This window comes from Diceros bicornis, chromosome 10, assembly GCF_020826845.1.
Source record: "Diceros bicornis minor isolate mBicDic1 chromosome 10, mDicBic1.mat.cur, whole genome shotgun sequence".
Classification (NCBI taxonomy): Eukaryota; Metazoa; Chordata; class Mammalia; order Perissodactyla; family Rhinocerotidae; genus Diceros; species Diceros bicornis.
The window spans coordinates 11,020,590-11,034,650 of NC_080749.1; the positions used below are offsets into that span (position 1 = coordinate 11,020,590).

A 14,061-nucleotide genomic window follows, 5' to 3' on the forward strand; every position below is an offset into this window, starting at 1 on the left:
TTTAAGTCAAGGTCTCAAAATACTACCAAAGAACCTTCCTTCTTTATTAAATTCTCTTAAGCATTACTCATATTATTGTTCAAGTTTAAGACAGGATAAATCTTATGACGTATTTATGAAGTTTTCTTCTTCTTGTAAATAAATCTACAAAGAGAGCATCCATTAATTCATCACTACTTTCTTTAACCTGCTTGATTTTCTAAAATTGAAAAGTAATTCTGGTGTACTAAAACCAGAGCCAAGGTTTCTCAACATCTCCAGTTAAAATACTTGTAATCTCTCAATCAAGGTAGATCACACAAATGTTACCTGCACTTTACAGTACAGAACTCTGAGTGGTTGATGTCCTTTGATTATTTAAACTATTATACAGGACTACGCGCTTATCACCCTGGCAGCACACACTAAGTTACAAAAAGGCAAAAACAAAAACAAAACAAAACTTTTTTATTGCTTTACAATAAGCCAGCAACAAACACAACTGAATAATTATAAACATGACACTTCTCAATTCTCAAATGGTGTTTAAGACCAGAATGTGTTTCTCCACTTAAAATGCATTTGTTAAAACTGAAATCCACAACTTCCGCCAAGAACTTGAATATTCTCAAGCAGAATCAATACAAAGAAAACTATTATCAAACTTACTGCATATGTCAGATCATGTAATTAAAAGCCTTTTATGCTCAATCCAGGCAGTGTTATTTGTACACATTTTAGACGACCATCCTAGGCACTTGAAAGACCCTAACATCTTTTTTCTTTCTACGAACTCTTCTGCAGAAAGAGCTGTTAAGAAAATTGTTCTAAAAGCCAACAATGCACAGCAATTTATGCCTCATTTCTACTTCTTTCCTCATGATGGAAAATTTGGTCAGTCCTTAACTTGGCCGGCTAACAGCTCTGATGGCAATGCCAAATATCCTACTGTACCAACAGGAAGCCCAAACTGGTATTAGGCTTGAGAGGGTGATACTTCTAAATACTTCATATCATTCTGGAAACACGAGCACCCTCCTTTCAGTGAGCTCCAAAAAACTGTGGATTAAGTCACCATTGTAATAATTTCAATTCAACAGCAAAAGTTACATGGCAAGTATTCTTAATACTACCTGAAAACATGGAGGGGGAGGAGGGTGCCAACAAGATTTAAGTGACTAGCCCAAAACTGTAAGTCTAAAACCTGACTGTTGGAATAGCCATCAACAATCTGAAACTGCTTACTCTAAAAAGCCTGATTTTTTCAAAGAAGCTGATTTTTTCTTTTTAATCCAAAGTTTTCTCTTTCTTCCAGACCAAGTACAACATTGTCCTCTCAGAACACACCAGTCAGGGTCTTGCTAATTAACTTGACTGGGTGGCTTTATATTCCCAGACCAAACAGTCTAGCTGGCTGCTAGGAAAAACGTTTCATAGCTTAGAAATATATCATATGCAGTGTTAGTTGAAAATGTGTGTGAAAACAATTTTTAATTGCTACAATAGCAGAATGTTAAGGCAACATCAGAAAACAGAGGTGTTTAAAACACTAAGCCCTACTCCCCACCTGGTAAAGAGAGCCAAACGATAAGATGTTACTCAGTCCCTTATACAAAAACTCCTCAAAATAATCTGTGGAACTTGACTTTGCAATTTAATCTTTTATATTTTGATGGCAGTGAGAGAGAAATCTGCGGCTATAACTCCCTTGCAAAAAATCTCAACACCTGATTTACTCAAAAGGCTTAAAATAAGGAAGGAAAATATAAAATAAATTGTCCTTTGCTTGGCAACCACCCTTTTCAATTATCTATTTTTATACGTATCCAGGTTATACCCGGGTATGGATGGTTAATTTGGATATAGAAAACATCAAGGTTCACTTCTGGAAGAACCACAAACAAGACAATCAACTTCGCAGTCAACAGCATCAAGGTAAGCATGAAAAGGACTTGACACCAAGAGACTGACATTTACGCTTTCTGACAGAACTAAAATACACTGAATTACAGAGCAAATTCACTGAAATAACAAAGAAAAATCTGTCCTTGTAAAGGCTAGTCTTTTATTCCCCCAAAAAAGTGTTTCAATTCTGACACTTACACCACACAACCGGTTAAGAAAATAAAACGCGTGGTGTTGAGCAACGGGGGCACTCTAACTACCGTGAGAGGCAGCGCTCACCCTCACCAGCAACCGCTGAGGCCAACAGGGCCAGCGCAGGGAGAGCCTCCTATTTCTCTACACAAGCTGCTGCCGTCTCCTTATTGAAGCCCCGGATGGAGAGATCATAGACCACCTCCTCTACTTTCTTCACATCATACTTCAAGCCATCATAGCGCTTCCTCAAGGAGTCATTTTTCAGGTTGAGAAGGCGGAAACCGGAATCCAGCTCATTGATGAAGGTCGAGATGTGAAGGGGCCGGGAGTAGTCTCCCGCAGTCACACTGTTGACCGACAGCCTTGACTACCCAGGGAAAGAGAAACAGGGGCACGCATTACAACATGGCTCCTCCTTAGAACGTCCCCTAAATCACAACTAGAAGATCCTCAGGCACAAAACTTTCCCGTACTGTCCTTGATAATTACATTTTTGACTACTGCATAATATTACTTACAACTTACCTAATAACTTAAGAAATCATTGCCCTTTTGTTGGAGTCTCTATAGTCTACAATTTTTCATAAATATGAATAAGGCAATAGTGAACACCTTTATAACAGCTTTTCTCTTCCTTAGAATTATTTTTATAGGACAGTATCTCAGGGAAGAGACTAAGGGGATAAAAGCAAGAATAATTCATACAGTTATATAGTTAAATTGCTCTCTAAAACAATAATATGAATTAACAGTTACCAGGAATATACGTCTTGCCACTACTTTGAAAGAGGTATTATCATCCTTTAAAAAGTCACAAATTTACTCTGCACAGCTACCTCCTCATCTGAATTGTATTTCTCTGATGGCTAGCAAAACCCAACACATACAGTGCATAGTCAATGACTGCCTGGTAATCAATAGACGGCTTAGAAAAGAATTAGACTTTCTGAATTTCTGTACCCATTTAAAAAAACTACAGCAAAGTGGGAAGATCAAAAACCAAATGGCAAATTACTAAGCTTCTTACCAGTTCACTAGCAAGAATTAGAACTCCTGAGAGATAATCTTCTACATCCAGATGAAATCCTTTCTCTCGATCTGGCTCAACTAAAAATATATCAAAGTAAAGAGAGGTCATAAGGTGAATACAATTTAAGCCTAAGAATACTAAAAATATATACACACATACATACACACACATATATATAATTTCTTTCCAAGTAAGTGAAAAAAGGATGAATCTTTTAAAACTGTCTTTTTAATGTGTTCATACCCTTGGCAACTAGACCCCACTGTGGATTTTTTGAGCTCTTCAAGTAAAATTCAATTTTCTCTTCCATTCTTCTCTCAAAAAGTAATACCATCAAGAATGGTATCTAGCTATGTCAAAGAATATCTTTGTTTTTAAAAAATGCAGGCCTGAAGCACTTAACGAAGTAATGATATCTGCAACTGATTTTCAAACGGTTTGCACATGCATACACATCCACACACACAAAGTGAGGAGACTATGCAGTTGAGGCAAAATGTTAACAAGTGGTGAATCTAAGTCGGGTGTAAACAGGTGCTCACTGTACTATTCTTTCAACTTCTCTTTAGGCTTGAAATTTTTCAAAACCAAATTTTACAACACCCAAGTACAAAGAACAAGCCACTACATATTTTCAGTTTTTGTGTTTCCAACTAACTGGTTTTCCATTTAGTTCTTATTTAATAAACGGAAAGTACAAGCAATAGCCCCTCCCCCAAAAAATTAAGCTACCATGCCTGATTCTGCACAACACTAACAAAGACACTTACTGCCAAGAATTTCTGTAACCGCTTCTCGAGTCACTAGCGTTTCTGATTCCAAGTACACAACAAACGCTGCCAAGAAGACCAAGCGCTGCAACACAAACCTCCAGTGCTCGTGAAACCTGCACGAGTATAAGCACATTCAGGTGGAGGGACTGGGGCCTTAAAAAAGACAGGTTTACTACAATCACGTTCAAACATTTTAGAAATGGACTCCTTTCCAAATAAAATCTTATGTGAAACCCCAACATACAAAACATGTAAGAGCAATACGACATTTAGATTTAGTATAAATTTTACAAGTTCAAATTTATAACAATTACCTATTATAAGTCTAACCAATGAGAAGCATGATCCAATTTTGATGAATACAAATATTTACAATTGAAGATTACGGATGACAAGAGCAACTGTACTTCAGAAGTTTAATCAATAAAAACAATGATACTGCTGATTAAAAATAAAAACTGGCAACTGAAGACCGATGTAGAACTGCAACTGTCCATCAGCCTCAACACCTACCTTAACGCCTACGTTTTGATCTGAGTGTAGAGTGTCAGGAAAATCCCAATTCACACATATAAGAAATAACTACCATTTGCAATCACTAAACAGATGGACTTAAAAACCTCAGGAAACTGCAGTAGTTTAACTGAACTAGGAGCCTGAAAAAGGAATAGGAAATTTTAAAACCCCTAAATACTTATGTTATGCCTCTTGATTTTCATATGTAGCAAAATATTCAAAAAATTTTTCAACACAATGTGGATCAAACAAAACCTTCTGAGGACCAAATCAGCCAGAGGGCAGCCTGTATGTGACCTCCAAACTATACGGTCTCTAAAAACCCTGCCAATTCTATTGTCCTATGTCTCTATGCTTCATTTACTACCTTACAGCAGGGGTCAGCAAACTTTTCCTATGACGGTCCAGACAGTAAATATTTTAGGCTTTGTGGGTCACTTTCAGTCTGCCACATGTTCTCATTTCAGTGTTTTTTTTTTTTTTAAACAACCCTTTAGAATATAAAAGCAATTCTTAGCTTCCAGAGGCAGTGGGCTACAAGTAGTTTACTGACCCCTGCCTTAAAGAATCTTGTGAGGTTATACTATCCACTCTCCACATACACGTCCTAACTATTTATTTCCCACATACGTGTCTTAAAAGAACAACTTTTTCAGTAAGAAAACAAACCTAAGTAGAAACTGTAGGTTCTTATTTACCATATTTCATCAATATTCAGATGTAGTTTTGCCCAGTTTCATATCTGTGAAATCAGGATGCATTTTACAATCTACATGTTTCACAATTATGACTGACAACAATTTTTCTTCCCTAGTGGTACATAAAATAATGGTGTTACCCTAAAATTAATGGTGTTGTAGATTCAATGAGATATGGCACAAAATATTAGCTAAATATGCTACCTGGCAGTGAAATTCAAGCTTTGAGGTAAAACTCAACTCCCTAGATATACTGTTACCTAATCCCATAACCTTAATAGCATAAACATGGCTCGTCCAATTCTGCAAATAATCTGAATATACTAAAAAGATATTCTCGGGCCAGCCCCATGGCTTAGCGGTTAAGTGCGCGCGCTCCACTACTGGCGGCCCTGGTTCGGATCCCGGGTGCGCACCGACGCACCACTTCTCCAGCCATGCTGAGGCTGCGTCCCACATACAGCAACAAGAAGGATGTGCAACTATGACATACAACTATCTACTGGGGCTTTGGGGAAACAGAAAAAAGGAGGAGGATTGGCAATAGATGTTAGCTCAGAGCCAGTCTTCCTCAGCAAAAAGAGGAGGATTAGCATGGATGTTAGCTCAGGGCTGATCTTCCTCACACACACAAAAAAAGACCTTCATACAACTGATATTTCCTTAACTACTTTTTCATTGCAAAAATTATACACGTTCCTTAAGAAAATTTTGAAAGTAAAAGGAAGGAAAAAAATAAAATCACCAGTTTCGTCACCATTAAAATACCACCACTATTAACAGTTTGATTCTTTTTTTTTTTTTTGTGAGGAAGATCAGCCCTGAGCTAACATCCATGCCAATCCTCCTCTTTTTGCTGAGAAGACTGGCTCTGGGCTAACATCTGTGCCTATCTTCCTCCACTTTTTTTACATGGGACGCCACCACAGCATGGCCTGACAAGCAGTGCATCGATGCACGCCCAGGACCCAAACCCGGGCCGCCAGCAGCGAAGCGCGAGCACTTAACCGCTAAGCCACAGGGCCGGCCCCTGATTCTTTTTCTTTCTGCTGTTTCTTCTACAGAGGAATTTTTACCTAGTTCTAAGCAATCATTCAGTACACATAATTTTTCTCCTATTTTTTTTTTTTACTTAACATTATAAAATAATGCCACTTTTCTTACAAACCTGTAATACTGTTCAGCAGGGAACTTGGTCTTCAAAGATGTTAGATGTGTTTTTACTGTACCAAAATGTTCTCGAGCTTTCAAACACCTCTTTGGAACTGATCACAAAAAGATAAACATAATAATGAAACACTTACCAAATTTTAAATACAGTTCTTGCTTAATAATCTAGACAGCCTACTTACAAATAAATCAACTTTTTTTTTTAATTTCATGACCCAATGTAGGGTATGCATCTCTACTTTTCAACCTGGCTCTCAAAATTTTATCTCTGGTTTCCCTATTGATGAACCAAATAACAAAAAATAAGCAAAAACTTGCTGCAAGGGATTATGTTAGGAAACATGTCTGTATGCTGTCATAAATAACCTCATCCTTCAGGGGCTGTGCACCAGGTGCTATTCCTAGTCAGTCCTCAGAGGATGCCTAAAATTGGACTGCTTCTAGCTCCCATATTTGGTCAAAAAGAAGCTTTACCAATTATTTTCAATCAGTCTGACCAACTCTATATCATTGAGAGAAATGTCTTGCCTCTGACAACTGTAAATTACATGATCATAGTATTCTCTATCTCAAAATATACTCAGCTCTTTTAGTTGTGCTGGCTACATCTTACAACAGAGGTTTCATGTCTAAACTGATCATATTTGATCTCCACTTAAAGGGCTGACTGTAAACACACTGAGAACATTTTACACTGGCCATTTCATATCTACAAATGCATATTAAACCATATTCAAAGACTGAAAGGTTAGATTTAAAAAAAAAAAAGCCAAATAAAAGCTGTTAAATACACAAAAAAGCTGTGAAACTACTACAATTATCATCAGTAGAACTCCATCACAATAGAAAATATTCCTATTTAAACCACACTATGTGAAAGTGGAAAATCAACCAAAACACAGAATTCTGTAAACCTATAAAATGACCAACTCAATTCTAGAAACTTTTATGCACCATAAAGCATGAGGGACATTTTTTCATAATAAAATGATACAGACATAAAATATCATCTGGATGGAAATTAACTCTTTAAATAACATTGATACATTGGATAAAAACCTTCAAAATCAAAATGAAGAACTTACTGTCCTGAAACCCAACACCCTGATGAACCCCTTGCAGTAGAGTTAAAATCTCTCGAGCTGTTTGTTCCAAACTCTGTACAACTTTTCGGATTTCCTAAAGAATTAAAAATCAAAATATCAGATAAATTCATTACTATCACAGTCTCAAACCAAATATACTAAATACCATATTCGATCCGTATCACTTTCACATACATTCAAAACACTAACAACCTTTTACAAGGACTGAACTGGTACAGAAAACATCCAGGTTTGAATCCTGACTTTTCCACTTACTTCCTCTGTGAGACAGGAAGTCACTAAAAAGCCTCAAGAGGCCCTAAAAGGATAATCGCCACCCACCCACCCCAAATATCCCACTGGAACACTATAAACATTAAAGGAGATGAGGTATCTGAATGTAATTTATAAGGTGAAGAATGAAATGCCATATAAGGGTTGAGTATTTTTCTTTCATTCATTTTACAAATAATCACTGAGCACATGTATGTGTTAGGCACTGGGTAAATACTGAGAAACCAAGCAGACAGACAACTCCAAGACCCCTTCCTTCTTGCAGTTAAGAGTATAATGTGGGAGACAAATGTTTAAAAAGTAAGAAACGCACAGATTTTTTTAAATTGTAATGCACTACTAAAAAACATGACAGGAAAAAAAGACTATTTAGACTGTGACGTCAAGGACACGAATGTAAGATAACCTAAAAAAGAGTGGAAAGAAGCAAATTTCAGAAAATGCAAACAGTACGTACTAAACTGTTGAGGCAGGAAAGTATTTGAGGAACTAGAGGAATGAAAGGGAGGTAAACTGAACATTATACACAACGAAAGACGGCGAAAATGACAAGGATAGGTGGAAAGGAGGGACATCGGGCCACAGTAAAATCTAGATTTTTATCGTATGTAGAAGCAGCAGCCATAAGAGAGATTTAAAAAGAAGTCACACGTGCTTTTAAAACACCAACAAGGAACACGTGAAACGCGCGTTCTCTGAGTCCTGAGTGCCAACTGAGCCTTCAACCCAGTGTCTAAAAGGGACGAAAACTGAGACTCAAAAGGGGTAGGTGATGCCGAGGAGCCGAGAGCCTAACACAGGAAATCAGGACAGGACAGCAGAATCGGGATTGGCGGAAGGGACGTTCCCTAAGCTCCCACAAGAGGTGTTATCAACCGACCCCCAGAGGCTTCCCCACCGCTCGAGACTGAGCGACGGAGGAGGGCCGGGCGATGTGGCCCAGCTACGCAAGGAAAGGGAGAGGGGATGGAAGAGAGGGGGCTCGCCTCTCGGATGTCCTGCTCGGCAGCCAAAAAGCCCTGCAGCTCCACGAAGATCTCGCTCACAGACATGGCGCCGGCTTCACAACAGTGAGCCAGTGCGGCGACGGCGGCCAGCGAAGTGCGTTCCGGAGACAACCACCGCAATTACTCACAACGCCCGCGAGCACCGCTGCCGCCGCGTCCACCGGGCCCTATGCTACAGTAGTCGCTGGGGTCCTCCAAGGCCCGCGGCGCGCAGGAGGCCGGGCTGTCCGCTGCGCTGCCTGAGGCGCCGCCCGCCGCGTCTGAAGCCGGGGCGCGGGCCCGGGGGGCAGGGCAGGGGAAGTGGGCGGGGCTTCCGTCTGGGGCTCTTCGGACAGGCATCGCAAGAAACAGCCCGCGAAGAGGGTCCTCGGAGCACGTGGGCCTGAGGAAAGCGGGGGTGGGCTTGGTGCGGGTGGGAGCAAGCGCGGTTAAAAGCTTATACGAGGTGTTTGTTTTCTGCGACAGCAGATGGGGCGAAAAGTGCTTGAGTACAAATGAGTATATACAAAAAGCCGGGTGCAGAAAAATGTGGCGAGATCGCAATTTTCGTGTGAAAACGGAAAAAAAAAAATGCCTTCGTATTTGCAAAAAATACACGGGAAAATAAAAGTATGTGCGACTGTGTAAATAGGGGATGGATTGGGAGGGAAATTTTTCTCTATGTACTTTTTTTTATTTTAACGTCTTCTCTGTATGATTGTGTTACCTATCTTTAAATTATATGAATCTTTTAAGTGTGTGCGGTTGGAAATTTCTCTTACACTCAACTAACACTTCCTTCTCCCAATTCCCGTTTATTGAGGCAAGCGCTGTAACGATTTATTTGTCCTTGCCGACTTATTCCATACATCTACCCTACAAGTACAAATGTGTATGTGTGTGTAGGATGCAGTTTTCAAATGAATTCAAGTGATTACTTATATCAACTAAGTGATAATTTGTTTGCTTTGTGCTTGTGTATTCTAAAATTTTACATGAAGGATCATATTTTACTTTCATTATACTTTTGTGAAGTTGATACTATAAGTGAAGTAACTATGGTAACAGATTAATTGATTTGCCTAAAGTAATATGCAGCTAGTAAGTGGTGAAGCTGGGATCCAAAAGCTTTGTCCTAATCACTATGCTGTTATCATCTATCTAGCACAATAATATTCGCAAGGGACTTGAAATACCCTGTGTAACTTGACCCCCTCCAACCCCATGATGTGGCAGGCTAGAAAAGCTCTGTTTTAGCAAGTTGCTCAAACAACAAACACAAGATTTGGTTTGTTTGTGTACCTCTGGCATCAGGTACTATTTTGTAGCCTAAAATTTTAGACAGTAGAATCTCATAATTCACACAAAAGGATGAAAATAGCAATAGGAGCTCATTTTTATTGACTTAGTATCTGCCAAACATGTTCTTAGCACCACTTTTTGTGTATTTACTGACTTCATACAAACCCAAATTCATTTTTCAAATCCTGCAACGTGTCTCTCTATGCCAACTGAAAACAAAGATTGTGACTTTTAAAATTCTAGCAGAAATAGGAGTCTGCCAAATCACTTTTTTCTGAAAATCTAAGGTGGTCTTTAAGCATCTCCTAAGAGTATCTTTTCTCATTTGTCAAGTTAGAATTATTAATACCTCTCTCTAAAAGTTAGGAGGATTATCAATAATGTGTGCAAAAGACTACTTTCTGTCCTCCTGAATTTGACTAGTCTAGGCCCTTCATGTAAGTGGAATCAAACAATATCTGTGTTTTTGTCACTGGATTATTTCACTTAGCGTAATGACCTCAGGGTTCAGCCATTTTGTAGCACGTGACAGGATTTCCTTTTTTAAAGCTGAATAATATTCCATTTTATGTATATACCACATTTTGTTTGCCTGTTCATCCATCAGTGGACATTTGGGTTGTTTCCACCTTTTGGCTTTTGTGAATAATGCTTCTATAAACATGGGTGTACAAATATCTGCTCAAGTCACTGCTTTCAAATCTTTTGGGTATACAATCTGAAGTGGATATATGATAATATTATGTTCAATTTTTTGAGGAACCTCCATACTGTTTTATTAGCTCTTTTTTAACAGCTATTTTCATTCTATTTATCCCATAAGAATTTTAACCTAGCATAAAAATATTTATTGTTTAAAATCTTTTGATTATCCATCATAATCCCCTACAAAAATTAATACAAATTAAAATGTTTTTCATATTATTGTAAGGTTCTAGATGTTAAAATTACTTCGAGATTGTCATTCAACAGTAATATGTGGTTGATCAAAACAACAAATATAAATTTTATAAATATTGAACGAGAAAAGTGAAGTTTTAATGGAAGTAATCTCTAAATGACATGGACGGTGAGATGGATGGGGCTATGTTCTTTTTCCAATTAGTCATGTACTTGTGGATGAGTGTTCTATTTTTTTGATTGATAGATAGATAGATAGATGAGAAATTTCATTCACAGTAGTTGCCCCTGGAGGAGCCTTCCCCCCTTACTTTTTTTTTTTTTTTTAAGGCCAGATGAATCTTCTTGTATCTGGCTTTTTGTTGGTGTTTTGTCTTTTTTGTTTTTTGTGTTTTTTTTTTTTTGAGGAAGATTGGCGCTGAGCTAACATCTGTTGCCAGTCTTCCTCTTTTTTTTCTTTTTTCTTCCCAAAGCCCCCAGTACGTAGTTGTAGAGCGTAGTTGTAGGTCCTTATAGTTCTTCTATGTGGGACGCCACCTTAGCATGGCTTGATGAGCCTTGAGTAGGTCAGCACCGAGGAACCGAATCAGCAAACCCCAGGCCACTAAAGCGTAACGTGTGAAGTTAACTGCTGCGCCACTGGGCCATACCCCCACCGCCACCATCACCAATTACCCTTTAGGCAGTGTGGAGCCTAGCAAACTCACAGTGGAGAGGCCTAGCCAACATCCGCACTGCATCAATTACCAGTGGTGCCTCAGCCTCCTACTGGGCATCAGCCAGACTTCAGCACTGCCTTCATCATGTCCATTAGAGCAGCCACAACCCAGTTCCAACTTCCCCCACCCAACTCAGAGGCTCTGGCTTCCCCAACAGCTGCCCAGAGGGACTGGGTACATAATCTAAGAGTATGTGAAGTTAATGCTCCATGGGGCACTTTGACTAGTGAAAGGCAGAATGTGGTTAGGAGCCCATAGATAAATTCCTAGCCCTGCCTCTTCCTAAAAGACTGTTCTAAGAAACAGGAGCTCCTAACAGTCTCTCTAGAAATGCAGAAATGCCCCATGTAACTGAGCAACCAATCAGGTTACTTATGAGACTGTGGCCAGTGTAATAATGCACCATCTTGTATTTGCTTTCTGTCCTTTGCTACCTTATTTTTCTTGGTCCCTCACTCTCAATGACCTGGAATTCACTCGCCCACCCACCCACCCAAATAAAATGTTAGCACCTAATCTTTGTTTTAGACTTTGTCTTCTTGATAATTCAGACTAAGATATTCATAAAGGTAAGTAGAAGAGAATGGAAGGAGTTCTCTTGTACCAATTTCACTCAGTATCTTAAACTCCTTGTTGGATATTGTCCAAAAATAAAGGTGATTTATCTCCAAAATTGTTTTTAATGATTATTGGTGGACATTTCAAATAAGCTTTCCATCAATGCTTTTGAAAGCGAAGAATTAGATACCAACTTACCAAAACAACTTACAAGAAGTTGTGTTATCAGCCATTAGGTTATCCACTTTCTCAACACCTATACCAATATTTCAAATTGTTCCTTTGTCTGGTGACCTAAAAGTTTAAGCACGCAAGGGCAATGCACCAAGCAGTGCATAATAGTAAGATTTGAAGGTGTGAGAAATTTTACTTTTTTTTGTAAATTGGAAGAAAGAAAGTCTACAGCTCAGGCAAATCTGGGAGAAAATGGGACTTGTTTCATATGTGCCAAAGTCATTGGCTAAGCGGCTGTTCCTTCCCATCCCCCTCAGCCTCTTCTTGGGTGTCTGCTAGCTTCATGATGGTCATACCTTGAATCCCCAAACTAGTCTTATCCTTGTTAGTGCTGGCCTCACTGGGTGGATGACATGGGAAAGTTCCACACTTTCCTTTATGATATAATCCCTTAATTGCATTTAACTACACCAGCATGAGGCTTTATGTAACAGCTTTTGGATACTGAGAATCCATGGACAACCAGAGAAATTGCAAAACAGAAGAAAAAACTTAAAATTGCACTGTTCCCACAATCCCAAAAAAAAGCAAAAAAAAAAAAAAACAGGCAAACTATCTGTTAATCTGTAACATCTGTTTGCTTTAAACCTGCCTATGTCATTATATTTGAAGTGAGTTTCTTGCAGAGAGTATATAGTTGGGTCATGTTTTTAAGTCACTCATCAATCTCTTATCTTTTAATTGCTATATTTAGACCATTTGCATTTAATGTAATTGTTGATATGTTAGTGTTTAAGTCTCCATTTCTTTTTCTCTTTCTGTTTGTCCTCTACTTTTCATTTCTCTGTCTTATTTTTCCTACCTTCCTATGAATATTTTCTATAAATCCACTTTATTTATAGTGTTTTTAAATGTATCTCATTGCATAGCCTTTTTAGGCTGCTAAGTATTTTCTACTTTTGCTCTAAGTATTGCATTATATATACATAACTTATTGCTGTCTACTGGTGTCATCATTTTACCAATTCAGGTGAGGTATAGAAATCTTACTTCCCTATCTCTCTCTACCCTCCCTCATTTATAATATAATTGTTAAATATTTCCTCTACATACAGTTATAACCACATCAGACAGTGTTATAATTTTGCTTCAACAATCAAACAAAATTTAGAAAACTCAAGAGAAGGAAAGTCTATTGAATTTACCCTTATTTTGTATACTATCTTCTTTCTTCCTTCCTGATGTTCCTAGTTTCCTTCCTTTATCCTTTCTTTTCTGTTTAGAGAATTTTATCACATTTCTTTTAGGGTTGATCTGCTGGCAACAAATTCTCATAGTTTTCTTTCATCTGAAATGTCTTGATTCCCCATTTATTCCTGAAGTGTGTTTTCACTGGACATAGGATTCTGGGTTGACAGTTCTTTTCTTTCAGGCTTTGAAAAGTGTTGTGGCACTGCTTTCATGGTTTCTGATGTGAAGTCTTCCGTCATTCTAATTGTTTTTCCCTACAGGGAAGGTATCTTTTTTTCTCTGGCTGCTTTCAAGATTTTTTTCTTTGTCTCTAATTTTCAGGAGCTTAATTATAACGTGTCTTGTTGTGGATTTCTTTGAGTTTATTCTGTTTTGAGATTTTTTTCACCTTCTTAAATCTTCAGGTTTATGTCTCTTACCAAATTTTAGGAGTTTTTTGACATTATTCATTTAAGTACTTCTTCAGCCCTGCCTTCTTGCTCCTCTCCTTCTGGGACTTCGATGACAATAGTGTTAGATCTTTTTG

The 14,061-nt window shown here is 38.3% G+C and overlaps 1 protein-coding gene across 2 annotated transcripts; it reads right to left on the reverse strand.

Annotated features, from left to right (window-relative positions):
- Positions 1 to 430: 430 nt before the first annotated feature.
- Positions 431 to 8,819, reverse strand: TSN (translin). Of its 2 annotated transcripts, XM_058548785.1 has the most exons (6): positions 8,632 to 8,814; positions 7,352 to 7,445; positions 6,265 to 6,361; positions 3,880 to 3,995; positions 3,107 to 3,186; positions 431 to 2,446 (listed from the first exon to the last, which is right to left on the reverse strand). In XM_058548785.1, the coding sequence occupies exons 1-6, from the start codon at positions 8,695 to 8,697 to the stop codon at positions 2,213 to 2,215; spliced, it is 687 nt and encodes a 228-aa protein (XP_058404768.1). In that variant the 5' UTR covers positions 8,698 to 8,814; the 3' UTR covers positions 431 to 2,212. The 2 variants fall into 2 exon arrangements, with proteins under 2 accessions (XP_058404768.1, XP_058404769.1); XM_058548786.1 differs by lacking the exon at positions 3,107 to 3,186 and having other exon boundaries at positions 2,373 to 2,446; positions 8,632 to 8,819.
- Between the last annotated feature and the right edge of the window lie 5,242 nt (positions 8,820 to 14,061).